This window comes from Vidua macroura, chromosome 2 (genome assembly GCF_024509145.1).
Source record: "Vidua macroura isolate BioBank_ID:100142 chromosome 2, ASM2450914v1, whole genome shotgun sequence".
In the NCBI taxonomy this organism is placed as follows: domain Eukaryota; kingdom Metazoa; phylum Chordata; class Aves; order Passeriformes; family Viduidae; genus Vidua; species Vidua macroura.
In genome coordinates this window covers 14480176-14506496 of record NC_071572.1, presented here as the reverse complement: position 1 = coordinate 14506496, position 26321 = coordinate 14480176, and the positions used below count along the sequence as shown (strand labels likewise).

Genomic DNA, 26321 nt, shown 5'->3' with positions numbered 1-26321 from the left:
TTAAAATATATGTGATTTTCCTGAGTAGTGAAGTATTTGTGATCTAATCTTGTGGTCTGAACAGAACATAAAACTTTTCTGGCAATTTTTTTTTTTAAGATAATAAAAAGTTTTACCATTATGCTGCCTGCATGGTGGTGGTGGTGTTTTCCATGGACACAGTACTTCAGGAGGGAAATTGACATGTTTCAATATTTTTTTTTCATTATAAACATGTCTATTTTTTTCAGGGTATCACAGATTTAACCTCAAAAATATGAACTAAGATTTTATGTAGGGATTTTCTACTAAAATAATTTACAGGACTTTTGAAGTTTTTACTTTAAGCTTTGCTACTTTTAAAAGCAAACTATTTACTTGCTTTTTGGATTTATGACTGATAGATTGATTTAAAAAGAGCAAGGGCTGATCTTGTTAGGAAAACATTTTGTTTTCAGTCTGTCAGATAATATGCCATGTGCTTTGCTTCTCTGTTTTGTTTCAGTACATTATTTACCTACACTATGTTTCAATACAATATTTAACTTGCTAAAGAATTCAGACCACTCTAGGTGGCCCCACTAAGTTCCATAGCACACTGATTTTCAGCTATATATGTGCAATCCTTAAACAGAAATCATAGTTTACAGCATTTTAAAAAATCATTTCAGCATCTTCCAGTCAAAATTTAAAAGATAGGATAGTCTTCAGCTATTCTTTTTATTGCTATCTGAAGTCAAAGTGAATTTAGCAATAATAATGTACTTTGCTTTCTGTGGATGAAATGCTACAAAAGAAATTACATGTAGAAGTTTTCTACTTCCTTTCTCACTTAGTCACTGATGGATCTTGCAAGCCCACATTTGCTATTTGTGAAGGTACTTCAGTGATATGCACAAGTTTCTGTTACCAACAGTTCCCATGTGCTTTAAAACAGTTCTCCCATGTGTGTGCCAGGGGCTTCTAGAATAAGAAATAGATACTACTCAGTGAAAACTGAAGTAATTTGAATGCATTTGTCAGTGTCAGACGTCACTCCACTGATGATTTGGTAGGGCACTGGATTTATTTTCTAAACTTAAAAAAAAAATCCATTAAATACTTAGCTGCTTCTTTTCTGTTAAAGAAAACAGAACTCCTGCCTTGACCTCTTGTTCAGAGGCAATGCTGGATCCTCTTTCATAAGCAACCCTGTAGAATAGCAGCTTAGCACATAATTTGTTCTTTCTTCTAAAGAACCTTGGGTTAATGCTGCCTTATGGTGCATGATCTCAGTTTTTTCCTCTGTTTCCAGGGAAGCTGAGGCCTATTTCTATGCCAGTAGAATATAACTGGGTGGGAGATTATGAAGACCCCAATAAAATTAAAAGAGATACTAGGAGAGGTAAGTAATCTGAACACACATCTTATACAAGGTATTATGGGTTTTATCTTGCTTTAAGCTATGTATTTCAACGTCATTTTGCTGCTTGCTTAGCTATATATGTTTGTGAACCTGTTTTCATATTTTTTTATTATATATATTTTTTGCAGAGTCTATTTTAGGATTGAGGAAGTTGGTTGGAAAACATTCTAGAGCAGAATGAGATTTACTTCAAAATCAAAGAGGATAAGATTCTTCTGGGTTATAAGGCTTGGATGCATAACTCCATGTACAAAATTATGACCTCTGAGATTGCTTTTATCAGCCAGGAACAAAATGTTACAGTAATGATAGCTATTTCTGCAAAAATGCTAACTAAATATTCAGTAGGGATCAAAAAAGGAAACACTTAGGAATTATTAGGAAAAGAATACAAGACCAAATTTAGAAGCATTCTTATGCTGCCGTGTCAGTTGTTGCTCGTGCTATGTGTGTGCAATTCCAGTCTCTTAATCTCTTAAGAAAAATACAGTTGAATTCAAGAAGGTTTAGGAGACAACAAAAATTAATCAGATGCCTGAATTGACTCCTAAACTGGGGTCAGTTACACAGGCTGCCCATTATCAGTTTGGGGAACTTAAACAGGACATAATAAAGGTTTATAAAAGCTTGTGTGGAGTTAAGTTAGGAAATAGGTTTGTCAGTGTTCAATCTGAAACAAGATCAAAAAGATCAAATATCTCTGTCAGATGCTGGATAAAAAGAAAATGAGCTGCTGCAGTTCATGTTCAAGCTGAAGAGCTTCTTGCCACAGGAGGTAGTGGGTACTAGAAGTTCACATTAATGCAAGGAAAGAGAAAATTTTGTGAAAAAGTTTTCCTAAATTGACAGACATTGCTTCTGGGTCAGCTACAAATTGGTACATGCTGGAAGAGTATTCAGGAAATGTATGATATGGTGAATGATCTCCAATGAATGTTCAGAGCAAATTACTTTAAAATGTGTGGTGTCACTAACCTTTGTATTGATTATGAGTCCTGGTATAAAAGTAGCAAAACCCCAAAATTTTCATAAGTCCATAATTGCTCATTTTTTTAAAACTCCAAGACAAAATTTAGTGATGTGCATCTTCTTTCATATTTTGTTCCCTTTATTTAAAATATACCAGAAAACTGTAAGAGTCATGAATTTTCCCTACCAAAAGTTTGCTTTCTTATTATATCTGAACCAAAGAAACATACGGGTTTTGTTAATGAAATAGTCCCAAAGAGTTAAAATTGGCAGTAGATCTTAGCAAGAATATTGCATGTTCTGGAAGCAGGATTTACATGCCTGTAACAGTTCACAATGGTGTTTTGCATTACTTTCCTTTCAACAGAAAATTCATTGCTTCGCTATATGAGCAATGAGAAAATAGGTCAAGAAGACTACATGTTTCAAAGGAATAGCAAAAAGGATACTGGGAAAAAGTCCAAAAAGAAAGGAGACAAGAGTAGTAGTCCAAGTCATTACTCACTTTTGCCTAGTTTACAAATGGAGTCATTGAGACAAGAAGTCATGGGCACACCTGGACCAGAAACTGCTTTGTACCATGTGAGTAAAAGTAACATTAACAAAAGTCATTGCTCTGTGCTTGTGATAAGAGACAGTCTTGGTTTAATACTGTTGTTCAAACCTTCTCTGGACTGCTGCTGTTGCACTGATTTATATTCTTCAGACAATAACTAGATCTCAACAGAATATTTTAGAATTCTTGATTTTGCTGTTAAGATGAAGGATGGACAGCATTGTTTTATTTCCTGTGTTAGAAAATGGCACTTTTGAAATGCAGTGTGGTATCTCTGCCTTGACTGACTTGCTGCTGATGGAAAGGGAAGCAACAGCAGTTTCCTGACTGGCTAGAAAAGTTCTTCCCAGCATCTCTATCACTGCAATATGCTAAGTGTTGTCAGACAGCCCCTTTACTCCAGGTACTTGGAAGGCCTGATAATGGCAGGAAAACTTTTGGAAGATGTTTGTTTTCCTTTGAGGTAAGAGGAGCTCTAATGCATGTAACTGTTTTTAACATACAGCCCTCAGGAATGCAGGTATAAATGTGAAGGTAGTGGTTCCACTGAATGGGATGCAACAGGAAAATTGCAGCAACTTGCTTGTTTTTAAGAGCGTCCAAAAAATGGAGTTAGAAGATCACAACATATTTTAGATGTGATAAGATATTCACCTCATAGCACTTTCCATGTATCAAGAGAATACTCATCTCTCAGTGACATTTGTTTCTCAGTATATGTTAAATTCCTGACACTATGCAGTAACAAAATATTTTCTTTTAAGGTACCATCTTTTTTTTTTTTTCCCTTTGGTTCCCTCTATCTCATAGTAAGTCTAGTTTCCAAATTCTGTACAAAAATTAATGATGTACACAGGAACTGGCGATTCTCGAAGCTCTGGTTTGGAAGTTAATGAGCAGCAGCAAGCATAGAATTGACAACAAGCATTTTTCATTTACTTTCGATATCCCTCCTCAAAACACTTGAAATGTTACCACCCCAAATTCCACCAGTATCAGCTAATCCTTCTTGTGCATCATTACCATTAAAGGATCTCTCTCTGTAATGCCATTAAATCATCAGCATCTATTTGAAAGTTTAGTTGGAGCTTATTCCTTTATAAAAATAAATAAAGATTATCCATTCTTTAGAATACAAATCAGTATTGATCTGCTAACTGGCTATGGAGCAAAATGCATGAAGTAAACAGAAAAAGGAATCTTGGACTATTGATTTGTCCAAGAAATGGGAAATGGAAAGGAGCCCTTCACAAAGCATTTGCAGCACTCTGCAGCTGAATATTGCTGATGCTGCCTCTGGAAGCTGGCTGCTATCATGCAGTTCCAGAGTTTCTATTTAGTGGTAATGACACCCAAGTATTCTGGTGCATACATCTTCTGCCACATAGTAGAGTCAAAGGTTTTGTAATAAATTGGGCAGAACTTTTCTTCCAATCTTAAATAAACAGTACAGTGAGCAAAGAATGGGGGAGTACAGATAACAAACAAGGAACTCGTATCTGTTTGCAGTAAAATTTTATTAAGCTATAGATAACAAATCAGACAGTGAAAACATGCTTTATGATCAAATTGCATCTTAAAGATCACTAAAAGAGTGGCTGTCCTATTACAATTTTTTTACAATCAGCAGCTACCTAGGTTTTCCCAAAGATTTCAGATTATTTGTAAATGGAAGCCTCCGGATACTCATGAGTCGAGTGTAAAAGAACTACCCTGATAGTAGTGAAAGAGGTGGAAGTTTTTGTTTGGTTTGGTCTGGATTTTTTTCAGAAGTCAATGTTTTCATCATTCTAGAATATCAGGGGAAGAGAGAATGCTGTGACTCTGTGCTGTGTATACCACAAGCCAGTAGATTTTTCTAAAGTAAAGAGCAGCCTCTATTCAACAACGTGGCTTTTGTTGAATTTGAACCTGTAGTGCCTCAATTGTTTGCATAAGGTCCCAGTGCTAAAGAACACCCCACCAGAATTGTTAAGTAGCTCCCATCCCTCATTGCTCTTGTTGTAAAGAGTATTTATCTGTTAGCCTGTGTTTACCTGGCTTCTATGTCCAACCATAGTTTTAAATGTGCCATTATCTTCTGGGTTTAAACATCTTTTGTAACCAAATTTATCCCTCAGTATAGGATTTTACAGGTTATAATCAAATAATTTTGTAGACTCCTCTTGCTTGCAAGAGTTATAATGAGCTGCTTAGGTTTTTCTTCAACGATTGGGTTTTCACATCCTTTCCTCATTCTCAAAATTCTTTCAAATCTTCATATCTAATCCTAAACTATCTTAAGCATCCTTCCTAAAGTATGTTTGCCAGCAGAGCACATAAATTTCCAGGAGCTGCATGGAAAGGTTACACAACCATTCCTGTTCACTACTTACCTATTTAAATGCTTAAAGGACTGATTACTGATTTTAAGCATAGCCTTGGAATGAGAGGATGTTTGTTACTTGGTTTTAGCTTTATTTTTTTCTGTAATGATATTATTTCAAATCACTTATCTACAAGATGGATATTCCCAATCTAAAAGCTTTTATCTTGCATTATTTGTTCTTAAATATGATAACCTTCTATATAGTTGGTCATTTTGAAACATTAACTTCTTGGGTATGCTTGCTGAATAATCCATGTCTCTGAAGCAACCCTAAGTATGAAATATGTGAGAGTAAGGATTCTGGACCCTCAAACTGGGCCTCCATGGTTCCCACATCCATAACAAAGGAGTGTTGAAGCTCCAGGAATCTGGGGTCTGGTGTGGGGTCTCTTTGTCCTGAAATTATATTTATAATGTGTGTATTCTGTGAAATAGAAATCATGAACGTTTAATTTCTTCTTTTTTTTCTTCTATTTTCTTTTCCCTTTTACTGAATTCCCTGGAGTAAAAGCCATGCTGCTCACTCAGCAGTCAGGTTTTGTGTCATTCACTGGTCTTTGATTCTGTTTTACCTTTTTTCACTGATGCTTTCATTCTTTTTTTACTCAATTGATATAAATGTTAAATAATTTTGGACTGAAATCCCACTAGTTAATGATGAATTCCCTTCACCATTCCAGGCCTCTTTCCTTTTGGATTTTGCAGCTGTTGATGTGAGCAGGTTGATTACCTTTTTACTGTGAAGCTTTTCTGCAGAAAGGCAGCTTTTACAGTTATGCTGACTTCAGCCTTTATGTATGGCTCTACAGAAAAGAAAAATCTTTGATCAAAAAACTACACTGCTGAATTAAATTACCACAGCAGAAATGGTATTATCTTTTGTGCTGTAAACAAAGTGGATGGTGTTCAAAAATTACCATGGTAATGTAGAAGTACCTGTTTATTATTTGCTAAAAGCTATTCTGTAAAATGCCAGCAGATTCAAATTGTAATATTCTGAAATGATCACAAGATTTTGGCAGTCTAGCATTTTCTGACTGTCAGGAAACTAAACTTGCATAAAATCACTGGTTTCAAAAGTTTTGTTTGTATTACTGACCTGCCATTGCAATCAAAACTGTCTGGTCAAGGGTACATTGCAGTTGCAGCCTTGAAAAGTGAACAGGGTTTGGTTGTATCCACTGAACGTAACCAGTGTGATAGCTGATACCATAGCAAAGCAAAAACTAATTTTGTTGTGTCTGTGAACTAAACATCTCTTGTATCCTCTTCTGGTGTTTCTGAATCCTCATATATAAATTTTCTGCACTGCTTTGTTTTTGTTTTTTTTTTTTTTCCATCCTAGAAATTGTTTTCAGTGTTTTGTTGCTTTCTAGACAAGTTTTTGTTCTTGCATTCTATTTTTCTTCCTCAGTGTTGTAAAAGAAACCAACACAGAGTGTTAATATTTTTATTAAGCTGAGACAAACTGTTTGAGCTGTTGCTAATCTGATGTGCAAGCAGGTGTTCAATGTGATCTATTTCTGTAGGTAGAAAACAGCACATTTTGTCTTGAACTTTTGGGGCACAAGAGATGAAAACTCTGACACATTGTTGTAGTTTCTCAAGTTCATTATGTTTTCTGTAAAGGAATTTTCTTGTGTGCTGTGTTGTGTGTTGTGCTTTGTTTTTATTGAAGGAAAATAATTTGTTATTTAGGAGGGAGATAGAGTCATGGGTCAAAGAAGTTCAATGTCAGGTGAATAATAATTTCAATGTCAGGTTAATAATAATCAGTTATTAATAACTTAATAATAATAATAATTTTGTAACTGGATCAATACAACTTTCCCTTAGTCTAGAAGCAGAACTTCAATGTGAAGAAAAGTTTGTGATAGTAAGCGAGATTGCTTTTTCTTGCATAACTCCCTGCTATATACAATAGGCTGTAACTTACATAGATAAACTTATATTATTGACCTTGTTTCTTCTCCCTTCCTACCTCCCATTATTCCTCTGCCTTTTCCAGTGCATGTATGCTCACTTGTTCATGTGTTCTTACCAGTACATAGTGACTCGACTGTTGTAGGAAAAGTGACAGAAAAATACCAGCTTCTCACTATGCTGTGATAACCAGACTATTTAAAATAGTTTAATTAATAGTGGAGTTTTCTTAGTTATTTTATTTGCATTTGAAAATAAGGTAAGTTTAGTAGCAAAATGTGGCACTAGAAGTTCATACATCTGAAACAGGTCATTTAGTAATGGGTTGAGGAGATAAATCAAGGTTTTGTACCACTGGGATTTTGCTAAATTTACATGCGTAGATATGTACACATGCACTATCTTTAATATTCCAGAATATTCCAATATTCTTTAATATTCTCCAATAAGGGAGAAATAAAATAACAGCTATCAGCTGGAGTTGTGCTGCAAATTGAATTAAGTTTGGCAAACTTCTTTTTTTTCCTCTTTAGCAATGTCTAACCGTCCATGTGGTTGAAATGCAGTCTGATGATTCTTAATCACGTAATTAACAGCAATATTTGCTGCAGTGAGCACCCACAGAGAGTCAGGCACTCTCCTTTCTACTCTGCCAGTGAGGCAGCAAGGACCAGGGTGTGAGCAGGGGTCAGTCTGAGCTGTTCCTCCCTCCAGTCCTCTCAAGGTGGCCGTGCCAGGTCAGCTCCTTGGGTTTTCTCTGCAGAGCTGGTGGGGCAGCATCATCCTGGCCAGGCAAGGGTCGCCTGGCTGCAACAGTGATCTTGTTGAGAATACTTCAAGTGAAGATTTGTTTATGGACCTATTGCAAAAGTTGGTCTTAATTAATAATATAAATTGGAAAGGAGATAGTAACTTTTAGCCAAAATAACTTCTACTTAAATCATGCATATTTCCAAGTGTTTCTTGCCTCCTACAGACCCCTCCAGAAAAAATACAAGAAAATGCTTTCTAAAAGTTGAATTCAAAATGCATATATTTAGGTGTTGTCAATACAGAGAAGAATTCACCAAAAAACTCATTATTTTGAAAACTTCAGGTCTAACTCTACTTAAGTGGTTGATTTTCCCTTACTTCTCCGGTTCCTCTCTGTAGAAAGGCTGCAAGGAAGTAAGAAGTGAAGATACTTAAACTATATTGTTTTTGATGAAAATTCTTGAAACAAATGTGCTTGTATTTATAAAACCTTTAATCGTAGTACCCAATAACTAGCATTTTTTAAAGTGCAGAACATGTGCATACAGTTTCCTAATAAACTTATGTGCAAGTTACCCATCAACTTATCACAAAAATCTTCTTTACAAAAATGGCATCTAAAAAACATTTAATAGTGGAGAATGATTTACTAAAAAAACAGCCCTAACTAAACTACCCCACTGAAAAACTAGCAGTTTCCTATAATTGTAAGTATCACAGTATTTAAAGAATTTCTGTTCAGTTAATTCTTTTGTTATGGATATTTGTAAATAAACAAAAAATTTTTAGAGAACAAATTAAAAATCAGTTGCACAGATTTTAGGTAGGTGTCTGAAATTTTGAATGCCATTGCACTCTTACAACAGATGGAGTTGGTTTTTTTCTTAAAAATTTTCTTCCTAAAAATGTCTGGAGTCCAACTACGGCAAGTTTGGCAAGTTGGACTAAATAACAAGGCTCCCTTTTTCCTTTTCTTCTCCTTGTTTTCACAATAGTCTATAGTTAGACATGTAATTGTTGTAGAATAAAAATCTAGAAGTTGGTATCAAAGTGTTTAACCTAAGTGCATAGTAAAAATATTTTCCAACAGAATCTCCATAAATTTTGTTAATATTTGAATTAGTGTTACTTCTTTGCTGTGGTCTTTCATCTCCATTTAAATATATGTATTAAAATAATACTGAAACTGGAAATAGATTACAGACTTATGTGTTTTAATTATACGCAAAGGAAATCTTAAATTCTTGTTTGAAAATGTAAGAATTATGCAATGTAAAAAAAATTATAGTTGTGTTCCAGTTAAAAACCATTGGCATTTTTATATTCCCAGCTAAGAAAATGCACTGGATTTCAAGTAACTGTCAAAAATTAAATAAACATAATGAACAGTTTTAGAAATAGTTGTGGAAAATTTCAGTCTCTAATTACCACAGTAAGAAATTATTTTAAAAAGAATTTCTTCACTGCTTTGTTGCAAATTAGCCTTTTACAGTATAAATATATTTGTGCACACTTTAGCTTCTACTATAAAGGCAGGAAAATACAAGTCTTTACCAAAAGTAGTACATATGCTGTTAAAATTTCACAAGTGAAAAAACTGTAATTCCTCATGATGTCTAGACTTCTCAAAGACAGCTGTCTCAGACTGGACTGTGAGGAGGCTCCTGGGCTCAGTAGAGAGTCCAACACTCTGAGCTGCTGTGGTGCCTGAGTTTCTCCTCGAGTACTTCATGTTCATGAAGCTCCAGCAGCGCTTGGCTGGTAAAAGCTAAACACCTGGATATCCTCTCTGGAGGTGACTGGAGCATTTAACACATTTACGTCTTTCGTCTCTAGGTTATACTGGTCACATCTCAGCTTAGTTTTTGTAGCCTTAGGGGGTTGTTTGTCTTGTTCTAGGACTTCAGCTCCTTGCTCCCTTTTCCATCAGTGAGCGTGTAGTGAGGAAATAAGGCTGTGATGGTAACGAGGTCCACATGTGTGGAAATGGAAGGAACTCTGCATTGCAGTAGAAACTGAGCTGAAAAGGCTTATGAAGTTATAGAATAATCTGATTTGAAGCCTGATTTTAAAAGCCTCAAAGTCTATTTAGAGGCAAAAGTGCGAGTAAAATGTTTCATTTAATGCAATGCAGAGAAGCAAATTTGGTTGTGCTATGAAGGCATCATGAGCTTCTCTCCATTTCTCATCAGCCTAATCTATGGTTCAGGTATAGACAGCCCTTTGCTCTGAGAGATATTTAGAAAGAACAATGCTGAAAAAATTAAGGGAAAAGAAGGATAAGGAAAAGAAACATAATAGGAAATTTTTACCTTTGTCTTCATGAGGCAATGGGTAACACCATCATGTCCCACAGCCACATTGCCCATGGGCAGCTTTGAAGGCCTACACATTGGCACATGTGGGGTTTCGTTCAGTGGGATACTTGTGGGTGTGTATATTTGATTCAGACAGGAGAGCAGGATGTCTCACTCACATTCTCAAATTGGAATAGTGGTTCCAGGACTTGGCCAGCTTCTACACGCCCAAAAGAAACCATCTAAACAATATTGTATGTATCCTTTTATTTGAATGCAGCAGTTCACAAATGTAACAGACACAAAATAAGTGATAAAAATAGTATTCATGTTGTTAAAATCTGTGTAGAAACATCATCTAGGTCATAAGTGAACTGTGTAGCATATAAAACAAATAATACAGTAAAACAGTTAACCAATAAGCAAAATACGCCTTTCTTGTGACAGCTGGAAAATGATTGGCATAGCCATTAAATTGTTGTGGTCAAAGGTAATTTTTTGCTATTCCATCTGAGTATGGTAAAAATTTGGTTCAAAATAAATCTACATTTCTGAGAGAAAAAGCAAGAGAGAAACAGCATATAAATTCCTTGCTAATGGAAGATGGCTTTATTTTATTTTTAGACTAGTGCAAGCAACAGAGAGGAATAGAGGGGCCTCTGAGTCTAGTCCTCTGCTATTACAGTTAACCTCTTTCATGAAGTCTTATTCAGATCTATGTTAAATTCCACATTCAAATAGGGTATGAACTGCCTTTTACTAATGATGGTACCTGTTACTAATGATAAAGGTGATAAATTGGGTGAATGGGTAGCCAGTTGTCATAATTCCAAGTAAAATGTTGGACAGAGGAGAGGAAAGATGACAGCAAGAGAAAGGCACCTAATGAATTTGCTGCAAAAAAACTAAAACCCAGATGCCTCAGAAAACAGCATAAACTGCATAGGATAATAGGATAATTCAGTCTGGGGGCAACCTCAAGAGGTTCTGTGCTCTGGTCTTTGGCGCAAAGCAGGGCAAGCTCTGAGGTCAGACGAGGCTTCTCCAGGCTTTGCCCAGCTGGGTGATGAGCACCTCCTGAGATGGAGACTGGATGAAGTCTTGGCCAACCTGCAGCACGGCTTGTCTCCCCCATGGCAGAAAAGTTGGAGATGAACAGCAAAACAGGTGTTTTGGCAATAGCTGAGAGTATAGCAACTTGCTCAGATTTAAGGGATAGTTTCTGTTGTTTCATTGCTGCTTAGCTAAAATCATCTCAGGAATGTGCCTCAGTAATCTCACATCTGTTTTCCCAGTTCCAGACTCTCCGTCCTTTGAACTCAAGACTGAAGAGAGTAGATGTGCATATGCAGCTTTTATATTTGAGTTCTGTTTAACTCAATTTTGTGAAACGGTAATACTTAGTCTTCTTGGGAGGGGGTGCTAAGTTCTTTTAATTATATGGAATAATATCTACATTGTTCTTGAGGTATATTATTTCTTTCACAGATTAGAGAATATTTTCATATCTGCATTGTTTCTCTTTGAAAGAAATAGTTAATACCATTAATTTGCTCTTACTGGAGAAGTGGTTATGCAAATGAAATTTGAAGGTATTGAATATGGGAGATTTTTCATCTAATTCTATATACTCTCTGATTATTACCAAAATCCAGAGTTAATTATTGCTGCAAAGCAAAATCCCCTAGAGATGACGTAAGATTGGTTTATGGGCGTCATGAAGCACATTGGGAGTCTTTTGTGGAAATTTTTTATTTAAACTTTTTCTATTAACTGCTTTTGCATTGTGACCATGAGGGGAAAAAAATAGCGTGTCGTAATTTCTTTCCATGACAAAGCTGGGGAATTCTTTAAAAATGAGAGAGTTACTGTAAAGGTCATCTAGTCCAGCTGTGCCAGTCTAGATTTACTCCTTACTGCATAGAATATAATGGTCTGAAAATGTAATTTTATATGGTCTAGAGATATAGATCTATAAACTAATAAATCTCTCAGCTCAGAACATTTCCTAATTTCCTTTCACATCCCCATTCTGTATTTTTTCTGTTATCTATTTCATAGAATCATTCCTGATTGTATCCTGCTTTTATTACCTGATAGAGGACCATTGCCTTTGTAGATATTAGCATTGTTTTTACATCAGTAAGGTACATTACCTGTAGCTGGTACAATCACAGTAGCACAGTTTTATATTTTATTAATGTCGAATCAGTGATTTAGTCCCTTGGTTATTCCACTTTGATAAAGAAGAGATGAAGTGCAGCACGCAGAGAAGTTTATGTCAGGTATTGTACAGGGGGGACTCAGCATGAGTTACCACTGTAATATGCTGGGGATTGTCACATCCAGGAGAACTTTGATCCAGGGCCTGACTTCTCTACTGGCTCTTCTCTGTTCTCCTTTCTGCACAAGGGAAAGGGAGATACTAGGACTATGAAAGCGTTTAACAAGGACACTGGCTGGCATGTGTCATGCAATTTGGCATTCTAAAAAAACAGTACTGAGTGGTGGAATGTTATTTGAATTAATGGAGCACATATGCCTTTTTCAGAGTATCATTTTATCAAAATGCTTTGACAAAGAGCTCCATTGTTTATGAACAAAGGATTTTTTCCAAGTGGGGGTTTTGACTCCACAGGAGTGTCTGCCCCATTCCTCTGCCCCACTTACACAGTGGTGGCCCCTCGAGCCCGCTGCTAACACACAATATGGGAGATTGTATGGTTCCACCTGGGAGGAAAATGGCTCTTTGCAGCACTGCAGCTCCTGAACTGAAGCTGTTTTATTGGGTGTTTCTGTTTTACCGGAGAGAAGTGCTTGTTGCTTAGTGCCTGATCCCTGAGTCAGCCAATCCATCTCTGCTACTGTGCTGTGGAGGAAAAAGCAACCTGGTATTTTTCATAAAGCAATAACTGCTTTTTGTCCACTTCTCAAGTATATCCCTTTGCTTTCAGATTAACCCAAGTAGATAGCATTTCCAACACTACAGAATTCTGGCTTTAGAATGATGTGTAAAATTTATTTTTAAGCTGGTTTGTACCCATAAGATCACCATGGCCAGCTCAGAATTAAAAAAAAAACCTAATGTTATCTTTCCCCACCTTCTGCAAAGGTCTGCTTCATCTTATGCTTAGAGGAAATTTTACTGAATTCCAGCAAGTAATGAGACTTTTATCCTGCAATGAACTGGTTTTTTTCTACCTTAATTCAAAAGGGCAATGGAAGTGGTTGGTATGAATTTTAACAGAATGTATAATTCCTGATGTACAGAAACTCTTTCCTTCTTTTCCCCTGAAAACTTCCCCTCTGTTGAAAGCCAGGAGTTTTCTCTTTCATTCCCCAAAGGATATTATGTCCAAGTGCTAACAGAGAATAACTTGAAATAGTGTATCTTCCTTAAAGCAAAAATCTGTTTTCTCAGACCACCTACATCCTCTTCACTTTTTTCTGTCACATAATCAGAAAGAGTATGAAAAAGATTGTGCTGAGGGGTACAATGAGAAGTGTTGCTCACTCCTCCTGTAGAATGAGGTGTATGTGTTTGTCACCATAAGCAAGCACCAAGGTGTTGTAAGGTGGTATGGGACTTTTATTCTAGGCTAATGATTTTTCCTCTGCAAAGACCATGGGCTTGGTGGAAGATGTTATTAATGCCCCAGGGGTGACTTCTGTTTTACAGCAGTTTGTTTTCTTCTGAGAAGATGCAAGATTGGCTCCATGTTCTGCCACAGACCACCTCTGTAATCCAATAATAGATCAAGAATAAGTTTCTTAAATCTGCTTGGATAGTCTTGCTATCTTTAGTCTTGCTAGTTTTAATGTTTAGATAAGCATACGAGGAAAACCTACCTTCCGTGTGAATAACACAGAAATTTTCTAATCAAACCAAGATTTTTCCTGGAGGAAATTGCAAAGTTTGGTATCTACTGGAGGGGCATAGCAGCAGGGCACAAGCATCCACGAGGCCTTTGGGGTGACTTGTCTCAGACACACTGTGGAAGGACAAAAGGCAATGGACAAAAATTGAAATACAGGAAATTCCATATAAACATAAGGAAAAGGTACTTTTACTGTGAAGGTGTTTAACTGGAGCAGGTTGTCTGTGGTGTTTGTGGAGTCTCCATCTTAGAGATACTGAAAATGCATCTGGCTACAGCCCTGAACAACCTTGTCTGCTTTGAGCAACAAGGCTGGATGAAATGATCTCCAGGGCTAATTTCTCGCCTCATTTGTTTTGTGGCTTTTCTGATTGGTCCATTCTCCTCAGTAAGAGGTTAAACTGGGAACTGTTGGGGAGTAGAAATCCAAATAAAGGGTTAAATACTGTTCTGTAACAGGCGATAGTTTAGTTTCTATAGTTCTTCTTAAATGGGTACACTTGAAACACACAGTGATGGAGCAACTGGTGCATCTTGGACTTTTGCCATTAAAGGATACATACAGTTTTCAAATCCTCCCTTTCCCTCCTAGATTTCTTACTGTCAATAGAAAGTAGTGTGGGAGGTACCAAAATTGCATGTTTCAAAGTAGATGTAGAGCAGAAGAATGATCACAGAATAAATTATTCTAATGAGCAGCTCTTGTCTAGTTTAACTTTTTATTCTCATTCTCTTCAGGCAGCTGTGACACTGCTGCAGTTCAGTCAAAAAGACTGGGGAAATATGAGAACTCTCATTTAATGTTGTCCAGGAGTTCTACTGCTTTGGTATTTCAGTTGAAGAGTCCTGTGGCTTAATGGCTAAGAAGGAAAGTCTTTCCCTGGTGGTGGAAAGCAGCACCACTGTATATTATTTTTCCAAATAGCCTGAAGATGTAAAAAATCATTTTATTTTTTCATTCATTGTGCTAACAACTTCACTCAAAGTATTTGCACTAGCTTCTGTAACTGCTGAGTTGTATCCAGCTACTGTAATGTTTGCCATAGAGCCCCCCCCCGCCACCAAATGATAAGAAAACATTTAGAAATGGGAGACTGAATATGAATCCCTGAGCAGAAAAGCTGTGCTTGCTATCACATTTCAGACAATCGTAGTTCTGCCCTTAGCTAGCCTATTTTTCTTGGATAGGCAGACATAGGAGCAGTTGTATGAAAAGAAGAGTCATCTTTGATATTATCAACCCTTATAGACTATGTGATAAGGAGACCATCCTGCACAGCTCATATAGCCATTGCTCACTTCAGAGGTGGCAGCTTCAAGATCTCAGCCTACTTTTTTTTTTGCAGTAAAAAAGTCTTAAGGCACATACATACCATATCTTTCTCCTTGTGGTCATTAGCAAAATGCAAGAATGAATATTTGCTGCTGATTGGCAGAAGGTTTCAAACTTTCTAATCTGACAGAGATCTTCCCTCATGATGTCTTTGTAACACAGCCCTTGAAAACTTTATTTTCCACAAATATCCATTAAAATAATTAAAACTGTCAGCAGACAGGCTCTTAATGGAGACTAAATAAGATGGTAAACAAAAAAGATTTTGGCAAAATACTGTGTTGTGAGTACCCTTAAGCATGAGATGTTAATACTGATATAAAGTGTGGTGTTGTATCTAAATAGGTTTTCATTTTCCCCCTTTTCACTCTTCTTTTAACTCTGAAATTTTGCATCTCAACACACTAAATGAAGAGAAATATGTATGTGGTATATCAAAACAGTGAAAATAGAACATTGCCAGTGTTCTCAAAGCATTGAGAATGATCTCTCAAAGTGGGAGATCGATTATATGATTGGCAGAACCAGCTTTCATTTTTTTCCCAGACACTGGCTTTTCCATCTGTAGCAGAAAGTTCCAGTAATCAGATGTGTTACAAGCTACCCTGCTGAAAGTAGAGAAAGCTATCTTACAGTGACAGAGGGGAAGTGCCTGCCTGTAAACAGTTCCTTAGTGTTCCTTAGTGTCTAAACTTGCACCTTGAGAAAAATTGGATTTGACCCAAGCTCTAAATAAAGCTGTAAAGATATGTACCATTTTCCTTTCCAATCAGACTGAGCTCAGATTTGGGTAGAAGGGTTGGATATTATTTTTTCCATAATTTGGTTCTCTCTTCCAGCTTTTTTAAAATGAGTGAGTGAAAAATCTCTGAAGAATAGTGGAGAAACAAAAAAAGTCCTTGAATGAGAATTTTAGGTGCTGTCCAATATGGTCCTTGTTGCTATGGTCAATCTTCAGAGAATCTTCAGTTGTGGTCTTTTTTGGTAGACCTACAAATTCTGTAACCATGAAGAAGTTTATATAACTATCAGAATATATTTATTTTTTGGACATGGATGTAACATTCTGTTGATCACACCTATCTAATTTATATTAGATATTAGAGAAACTCTAAGGAGCAGCTTAACCTCAAATCTTTAGACATCTTCCTCAGACTCTTGAAGTTTGTCAAAATAACTAATCTTCTCGAATTAATCATTTTGATAACCACTCTATTTTTTTTCTACTTTTATTTGAGCTATCAACTGGAATATAAGTTTTCTAACTTTCATTATAACAGTTTTAGCAAACATTCTCCTCTTCTGATAGCAGTTTCACTCCAATTTAATATTAGTATTGAAAGATCAGTTTATAGTTTCCTATTTGGCATGAAACAAATTCATTGAAACTTAAATATTTTCACACTTTCATTTAAATACATTTTTTCCAAATAGAGAGTTATGAAATTACTACAAAATAAGTTAATACCAAATAAATTTTCAGGCCTCTAAACATTAGTGACTAACTTTCAATCTTGTTTCCCTTCTGAGCAAATACAGAGCAGTCACAGGACTAACCAATAATAAATACTTTCTCCCAGAAGAGAAACCTGAATATCTCTGAGAATGAGACAGAAACATGATGGTTTCATTTCTTAAAAATGTTGTGTTACACATACAAAGATGCTGATGTGTGACTGTGTGCATGCAGATAGTATTGATTAGACCACCTGTAGGGGATTATTTTCTTGCTAAGGAGCAAGTACAATTACAGGCCAGTGGTGATCTCTTTGGTTCGTATGAGCCTCCACCTGCAAGTTTTTTACAATGCAGCTGCATTGCTGTGCTGTAGTCCTAAAAGGCTTGCCCTGGGGCAAGTTGCTCTTTACAGGTGCGCAGTCTTCTGGCCTCTTGGAACTCTGTCAATCATTTTGAAGACTATTAGAGTAAATACAACCTGCACAGCAAGTCTGGTAATGAACAGTTGCAGGAAGAGAGGGACTGTTAAGGCTCTTCCCTGCCCAATTAAATCTCCATTGACTATTGGAATTTGCAGCTAAGACCTCAGAAAGGCAGGGCTAGAGGCATGCTAGAACATTTTTAAGAAAAACCTAACAGACAAAAACCAAACAAGAAACCTCACCCAAAACCCCCACAAAAACCAAAACACCAAACCAGAAACAGAAAAATCCCTTTAATAAATGGTGTTTTATTCCTCTTAAAATGCATGTTCTTTGAGGCTGCTAATAGGAAAGGCAGGCTTATATATATGTTAAATGTTTCTTTGATATTATCCTTAGAGATGCACTTGTCCAAGGGTTTAATCTAGGTGTATTATTAAATGGAACAAGCTCAAAGATCATATGTTACAGGAGAAAATCATTGTGTCTAAAAAACTCACTGAGTCTCAGTGTATTCAAAGGGGTTTTGATGTATGTTAAACATCAATTGACACTTGCTTTTGGGTAATGGAAAGTTATTCTAGTTGTATTTTGGATGACTGGAAAGCATATAATTCAGAATATTATTAAACAGTTTCAAATTTTTTTCAGGAGTGCCAATTTCCACTTGTCTTAAGGTACTCATCTATTTAATCTTTTTAGTGTCCATCTTGTTTCCATTTTACTCATTATTTTGAGTTAATAACCACTTTCTTTAATATGGAATGCTGCTTTCTATTTCATTTCATGCTTGTTCTCAGAATTAGTAGAAGAGATGGATTCTTGGAAACTGGGAAAAGATGTTTATGAAAGCAGTTACTCAAAGCTCAAGGTGTATCAGACTCAAAATGCAGTGAACGTACATTGAATCTGGCTTTGTGGGCGAGTGATTAAACAGTGTCTTACAGCAAGTTTGCATTAATACAACTAAATTTCTTGCTTTGGTGTAAATCCATGGGTTTAGGGTTGATGTAATTCAGAAGTAGTAGTTACATTATTTCCGTATTTGCCACATCACAGAACTAAGCTGCAAAAGGGGAAACATTATGGTGGCCAACAGTTGCTTAAAGAAGCTGTGGAATGTACCTCTCTGGAAATAGTTTATCTGGGCTAGAGATGACTCAGATGATCCAGTATTGGCTTCAAAGCAAGCCTTGCTCTGATCAGGGGGAAGGACATGATCTCCTGACACTGCTGAGAAAACGGCTGTAAGCATTATCTTCCAACTGCAAAGAGGCTGTAGATTGCATTCAGTGAGTTCCTAAAAAAGCAACAAAAGAAGAAGCATTTTTAGATTTCATCCTCACTTTTTTGTTTTTGTTGTTGTCGTTCTCTAATTACATATTTTATATTACATATATATTTTCTTAGTTAAGTAAAAAGATGGTGCTGTTTTTTGCAAAGGGTCAACTAACTCAAAGCCTGAAGTCTATGTAAAATAATCTAAAGTGTTAGTTAAAATTGCTGCAGTTGAAATAGTTCCCAGGAACTTCTCTCATTTGTAGAATTTGCCCTTAGTTATGATTTAATTCAGTGAGCTAATTTAGAATAATAGCTGAATTTAATAAAACCTTTCTATTTTGCAATATAACATAATGTATGGAAAAATGGTTAGACATGTAAATTACATGCTTTCTTCCTGTTAAAAACTGATACCCCTTCATTACCTTTTCTTCCCAAAAACTGACTCAGAAGTAAAAAGGTGTGAAGTGAGGTTTGCAGGTTCAATTTACAGACAAAATATCTAAAGAGAAGGCTTTTCATATGTTCTCACCTGCTCTCAGAATTACTTGTGAGAAAATGGAGCAGAGATTTTCTGTTTTGACACTGTGAAAATAATAGTGCAGAAAAGTCATAATAGTACAGAAAAGTCAAACAGCAGAATGAAATTGTCTGAGTTATGAACTGAGAAGTGCTAAAGTTTTGGATTTGTATGTGTGTGTAGTTTTTCATCCACTTTGAATTAAATAAGATTTTCAGAGGGATTTACACACTTCTACTCAGCCACTCTCTTATTCCTGGGTCATTAAGATCTCTTCTAGTCCTTCGCAGGTGAAATATTTCATGTGATGTAGGTGGGATGGTTGTTGCTGTTTTGGTTTGTTGAGAGCTGGTGCTGATTTAATTGGTACCAGTAGCAGAAGAAAAAGGACAAGAGCCAGAAAATGAAAATGATTGGGATCCTTTTTTTACGTCCCAGTGGAGGCCTACTTTGACCCACTGAGGTAGCAATATAGTGGAGTAGATTTTGTCAGATATGGTCTCCAAGGAATCAGCACATCTAGTAAGTCAGTTAAATTTTTTAATTACACTTAATTATTGTCTTGCTAATAATTTTTCCCCATGGGCATGTTAGTTTTTGCTGCATGAAAATCTCTCAGCTGTGAGGCAAGAGATCCCTTTGAAGCTGAGTCTGCTGCACATGAGCTCAGGGGTGTGGGAAGCAGGGAGGAGAAAATTAGAACAGAGTCATTAAGGTTAGAAAAGAAATCCAAGATCATCAAGTCCAATATTTGACCAAACAATATCATGTCAATTAAGCCATAGCACTGAGTGCCATGTGCAAAGCCAAAGCTGCTCTTTGAATTGAACCTAGTCTTGTAAAGTAGGGTGAGGGTTTGTCTTAGGACTAGGAACAGGATTTGGAATTGCAGAGCTGTCAGTGCTTTTGCTTCGATTTATTTTTACCAAGTGGCACAAAAGTATTGATTTCTGTATTGATTCCTGGCAAGCTGAAATAGGAAGTTTCAATAAGCAGACACTCTAATGTAGCCTTTTTGTAGTTTTAACACTGATAACATTTTCTGCCTTTCTAGAAAATTAAAGTTCAAAACAAATCAAATCACGTCTTTAAATTTTGGCTGATTCATTACAGATGTTTTTTTTTTTTAGTTCACTGGGAATTGTGCTTATCTGAGTCAAAGTTTTTAAACAGGAATGGTTATAAAATGTGTTAATACTTATTGATCTTATTAATAAGCCAAGATCTTAAATAAAGGAGCAATTTCCATCCTGTCTCATTGTCAAGGGAGTGGGTTAGTTTGTGGGAGTGGATCGGCCGAAGGGAAATACTTCCACTTAAAAACCTGGTGAAAAAATAAAGTTCTAGTTGAGACTTTTTATTTGGGAGACTTTTTCCCAGTTGTGGCTAAGCAGAATTTACTGATGTCTTTCAGAATACTAGGCCTGGTTCTGAGAAAATTGTCTGATGGTCTAATGACCACTGTATGAATACTTCCACACCTGCATTAGACAGCATGTTATTTTGCATATTTACATATAGATGTCAAGAATACTTTATTTAGTGTCTACATTAGAAATACATGGGCTGTGTAGCTTCATTATTGTAGTAAACAAAGAGAGATATTCTTTCTTTATTAACAGAACAAGAGGAGAGTGACCATTTTGCACAGAAACTACAGTTGGTTTAGCAACCTGACTGGTGATCTGTTTTGAGGTGTTTGACAGTGTGCTTTTGCTTTACAACCTTATGAACAGGTGAACTAAAATTACCTTTTTTCTTAGGCCTTAACATAATATTTCTTTTATTACAGGTATGTGACTGAATATAAATGTTGTATTTTCACTTCTTCCATTTTGATTTTCTTGTAGACATTTCAGCAATCCTCTCTACAGCAGAAAAGTAAAAAGAAGAACAAAGGTAAAAAATAAATTTGTTTTCATATATGGGTAGGAAGGGAATTGCCAAGATTAATTTTATGGTATTGCAGTATGTGAGGAACTCTAACTTGTTAGCTCCAATAAAATGCTCAGTTCAGATGATCATGTTGAGAATGTATTAGTCCATTTCTGATGTCTCATAGTTTCCTAATGTTCCTCTACCTTCATGTATCTGCTTTTATCTTCTTTTTTGAATACTTAGACTCTAGCCTCTTTGGGGCCAGGGTTGGTTTTTCCAGCTGTGTTCAGGTAATGCCTCACTGCAGCACTTGCTCATTACCTACGCACTCAGGTAATTTATATCATAGTAAATTTTCCTCCTTTGATTTTAAAGTACAAAGGCCTTAGGAACTGTTTAGTTTCAAAAAGAGCTGCAAAGAGAGGTTTGTGAACACCTGTGAAGTACTTTAATAGTTGTATTTGGTAACCAAGTGGGAAGTACATGAATTTACATGTTGTGCTCTTTATTCTAATGGGAAATATGTTGAAAATTGCAAATAAGCATTTTTCTTATTTTTAAATATCTTGCCTTTCTTTTCTCTATAGTGTCTTCTGTCTTCTCTTTCTTCTCTTTCTGTGTTGCTTTTTTTTTTTTTTTTTTTTTTTTTTTGTCTTATCCATAGGATATGAGCTCTGAGATGCTGAACATGGTTTGGTTTGATTTGCTTTGGCCTTTAAATTGTGGTGGTGTGCATAAGCTTTGTGGTCAAAATAGAATGCTTGTAATAATTTTTCATGGCAATTTGAGGTTGAAATTTTTAATTAATTTTCTTAAACAGATATATAATATAGTGCTTTCTGACTAGGTGTCTTGTTGATTTAGTGGACAAATCAAATGCTTTCACATCACCTCGTTGTCATTTTCAGCTCCTATTCCTGGTAAAAGCAAAAGACGGATCTCATGTAAAGATCTTGGTCGAGGGGACTGTGAAGGCTGGCTTTGGAAAAAGAAAGATGCCAAGAGTTATTTCTCCCAGAAATGGAAGAAGTACTGGTTTGTCCTGAAGGACACATCTCTATATTGGTATATCAATGAAGAGGTAAACATCTGTACTCATGGTCTCAACAAATACTTTCTGTAGTGTGAAAACAATGCTTTCAGTGCTTATGTATGTTAATAACTTTATTCACCCAAATATTCGTGCCGAAATTAATATTAACTGTCTGAAAAAATTACCGTGAAGGTTTTGAGATATCTGTTCCTTCCGATTCACCTTTTACTAAATGGAGAAATAACACCATTTTCTGTGTCCTCATGACACCAGCGTAGAATAAATTTATCCTCAAACCCTTGAAAGCAAAAAGGTAATTACTTAATCCTGCCATTCAAGCTTAGTCATGGAAGTGTAAACTTTAATGTTGTGCTGCCTGGTGTTCCTTGTTTATCTCTGCTAGGCAATTAAGGAAGATAGTTCTGTTTTCTCAGTTCTGTTCTCCTGTTGTTTCTTCTTTGTAGCTTTTGATATGATTTCAGTGCTCATAAATGCTGAACTTAAAAGCACAGGAGCATCCCAGCTGAATTGTGTACAGCTTTCATTATGCAACATTTTCTGCATTGGTACACATTTATTATATCAACTTCAGCTGCAAAGCTTTATGCCAGTGTTATGATTCCTTGATTTTTAATCCTATTAGACTCATTAGTATATATGCTGAGATAAAACCATTGTTAACATCTATATGCACTCTGTCCTGGACTTGTTCTTTTAATCACAGCAAGCATTTGTACATAACTTTTTCAAAGTAATCCCCAACTTTTCCCTGAGTAAACAGAAAGCAAGTTGTTCTGTGGCCTGAGCTCTTGAAGCCTGTTTTCTCAGACTCATTCCATGTGTGCCTTGATCCCAGCTTCAAATCAGTAACTCCAACTCCCTCCTCTCCATTCTCCCTCCCTTGGCTACTACAAGGTTTTCATCAGGGCAGTAATTGATGCCTACAAGTGCAGTGAGTGGTCAGTACCAGGTCCAAGGGGCAGCTCTGAGCTGTGCCATACTTCCCATGTGGAGGGCAGCGCTCTCAGCAGCTCCGTCTCCCGCCCTATCCCAAGTTTCCCTGAGGTTTTCTGAGTTTTGGTTATTTTTGAGACCTCAGCACAGTGTCTGTCATCACCAGTAGAGTCAAAGGCTGGTAGGGGGTGCCTCAATGGCAGGTGGACAGACAGGCAAACACTGCTCTTGCCAAAACTCTGTTTCTCTAGGCAGCCATTCAAAAAAGAAATAGCAAGATTATTCTAAACAGTGTCTTTTTGATTTTAACATACCTGCTAATGCAGAACCAGTAACAACCCTGTACCTTCCACATAGTGACTCCAGCTCCAGTTTTATATGTTGATTTGTGCCTTTTACTTATTTTTAGGAAGGCGTATAATCATATGGACTGCATATGTGGTGTAAATAACCATTTAAACTCTTAAGAAAAGATGTACATTCGTAGAATTCCTTCACATAAGTTTGTGTGTTCTCCAGCTTCATTTCTGTGATCCTTTATTAATTTTGCATGCAAAGTTATGAGCAGTTAAATAACTGAGTCTTGTGTTATTGATGTAACAGTAGCTTAATATAAATAATGCTTTCACACTGTGAAAAGTCAAGGGAGATTGCATAGCTGATAAAATAAACTCTGTAAAATCTTCAGAGGAGAGGGGAGGAAGGTCAGATATATTCTGAATGTTGTAGAGAGATGAAAGTAGCTGAAGAGATATCATGCCTCTTAGCTGTGATACATAAAAATGATAAACAACACCCATTGAAATTGCTTTTTTTCTCTGTTTCTTCCACTAGGATGCGTTCTCCTTACTAATTAGTCCATTTTCCCCAAAAATTAACTAATTACAATAACTAATTGACTGAATACATTTGGTCATTTTATATATTTTCAAATGTTGTTTCAGCTGTGAAATTGTTTAAGAAAACTGGGTATTTAAAATTGTGTTTTTCACCAAGTCTTGCTACTTCAGCAGAAGTCCCAGTGACTTCTGTGGGAGGTTGGCCAGAGCAGAGCAGACAGTAGTATTTCTTTTGTAAGAAGCAGGCAAGTGAAAATATTTGTAATTTTTCAACATGCTGGGGTTTTTTTTTCTCCTTACACTTTAGCTACAGTAATATCTGGAACTATCTTTGCAGGATGAAAAAGCAGAAGGATTCATCAGTCTACCTGAATTTAAAATTGACAGAGCCAGTGAATGCCGCAAGAAATAGTAAGCATGCTCAAAAGTAATGCAGTGATACAATAAATGAAGTGCAAACAAAAGACAAGGTTTTCCCTTAAAACAGGGAGATAATGGGCTTTGTTACAATTGTCATGAGGTTGTATCACAAAATAAGCTCATATGAAAAGAGCAAATTATTTTTTTCTGTTTGGAGTGCCATCTTGCCCAAAGAAGGCTTTTTTTTCACTTCATCGTGAGCCACAGTGCTTGACTAGACCAAAATTAATTATGAGCAAGAAGGTTGTTTGGCTGCTTCTGTCCCTTTATTTTCCGAGTTTTACTTTCTTTTTTTTCCTTTCTCTTTGGGGTTGCTATTTTTTTTATTTGTTTGTTGAGGGTTGGAGAGTCTTTGTGTGCTTCATGCTCAATAAACAGCTTTAAGCATAATACAGAGACCATCCAAATATGAAAGTCCCCAAGTTCATATTTAATGCAACTCCAAATTAGTAAGCATAATCTCAAAGTTTGCTGAGACATTATTTCAGTCCTGAGGCAGAATTAAAAAAAAGAGGATGACAGTGATTTGTTGTATTTTTGTTATATGACCTAAAGGTCTTAAAGAATGTTTCTTCTCACCTGTTTATGCTGCTATCCAGATTTGTGCCATTGCACAAATCCATTTATTATTTAGATAAATTCAAGCATGTGTAGCAATGTGACAGGAGCATGCTCCCACAGAGATATTTTTAGAGTCATTATTGTTCAAAATTTTTTGCCTTGCCTTCTAATGATTTGTACAGTTTTTTAAACAAGGCTTAAATTGCTGAAATTCGTGCAAAACATAATTTTCAAATGTAAAATGATATGATTTGTACTACCTACAGTTCTACAGAAGGCACCAAACTTGTATCAGTTGATCTGTATCTCTCTTTAGGATGATATCTACACTTAAGGTGGTCTCAAAGGGCAGAAGATTAAAACTGATTTAAAAAAAAAAAGATACATTGGCTTGAGCTTGTTGTCCTGTGTCCTTGGGACACATGGCTAAAGTGCTTCATTGCTTCTTTTTTGTTGGCACAGGAGCATGAAGTGAACTCATTTTTCAGAATTGCACCCTGCTTAAATTGTTTTGGTTTGGTTTTACTTGATTTAGTGTCTATTGAATAGCAGCACATAAAATGTGGTTATTAAGATTCTTTGCTTGGGTGGAAGATAAAGGGAAAAAACCCTCTAAGAATCCAGATGACAGATGCTGTAACAGTTTTAAGAAGTCCAGTTTTAGGTCCCAGTGACTTGATGATGTCTTTCTAAACTGAGCAGATGTCACTGTACATCTGCTTTGACTTGCATAACACTGTTTGCTGTCATGTGTTAGAGGAATCTGTTTAGTCTCAATGTTATGTTACCTTCTCTAGCAGTAAATTTCCTGTTACCAATTTCATTTGCCTGATTTCTAAAACATAGATGTGTGTACATCTGTATGCACACAGACATGTATATTGAAAATTGCAAGCATGATAAGCATGAAGAATGTCATTGCCATTTTTCTGAGACCCAATTGATTAGAGAGTGAGAATTATTTTTTTGCATTACATGTGTGTGTGTATATATATATAAAATCCATTATGTCTCAGAAAAATGGTGATGATGCTCATCATGTATCATGTTTGCAGTTTTCCTTATTTTTTGGGGACTGTTACATTTTTTGTTGTTAAGAGACACTTTCAGATTATTCGCAAAATGATTTTTCTCTACTGTAAATTATTCATTATTTCAAATGCATTTGCTGGGTCTTCAGGTACTTCACCATAAATCTTTATCCAACATAGTTAAAAGATTCTTTCTAGTAATTTATTTTATATTATGTATGAAATGCAGTAATTCTCACATCCCAGTCATGTTGATTACTCTGGTGGAAAGGAAAGATGAGATGTAATTGCCCATTGCTTAGGATGACCTCATGAACACACTGTTGATTTATGACCGCTTTTCAGTAGTCAATCAGCACATCACAATTTCCTGCTTGAAATGCAGTCATTAGAGCTAAAGGTAATGTCAAAGTCATTGGGATATGAGAAATCACTAGGACTGAGAATTTTACTGTTGTATTGA

General features: G+C 36.1%; 1 protein-coding gene across 3 annotated transcripts in view; it reads left to right on the top strand.

Moving 5' to 3' along the window:
* The window catches only part of CNKSR2 (connector enhancer of kinase suppressor of Ras 2), a 202267-nt gene that overhangs the window by 124833 nt on the left and 51113 nt on the right, over window positions 1-26321 (top strand). For all 3 annotated transcript variants that reach the window (XM_053971090.1, XM_053971089.1, XM_053971088.1), the window contains exons 12-16: window positions 1274-1363; window positions 2721-2935; window positions 20993-21041; window positions 21929-22101; window positions 24184-24257. In XM_053971090.1, the coding sequence (XP_053827065.1) occupies window positions 1274-1363; window positions 2721-2935; window positions 20993-21041; window positions 21929-22101; window positions 24184-24257 (601 nt within the window). The remainder of the gene's footprint in view (window positions 1-1273; window positions 1364-2720; window positions 2936-20992; window positions 21042-21928; window positions 22102-24183; window positions 24258-26321) is intronic.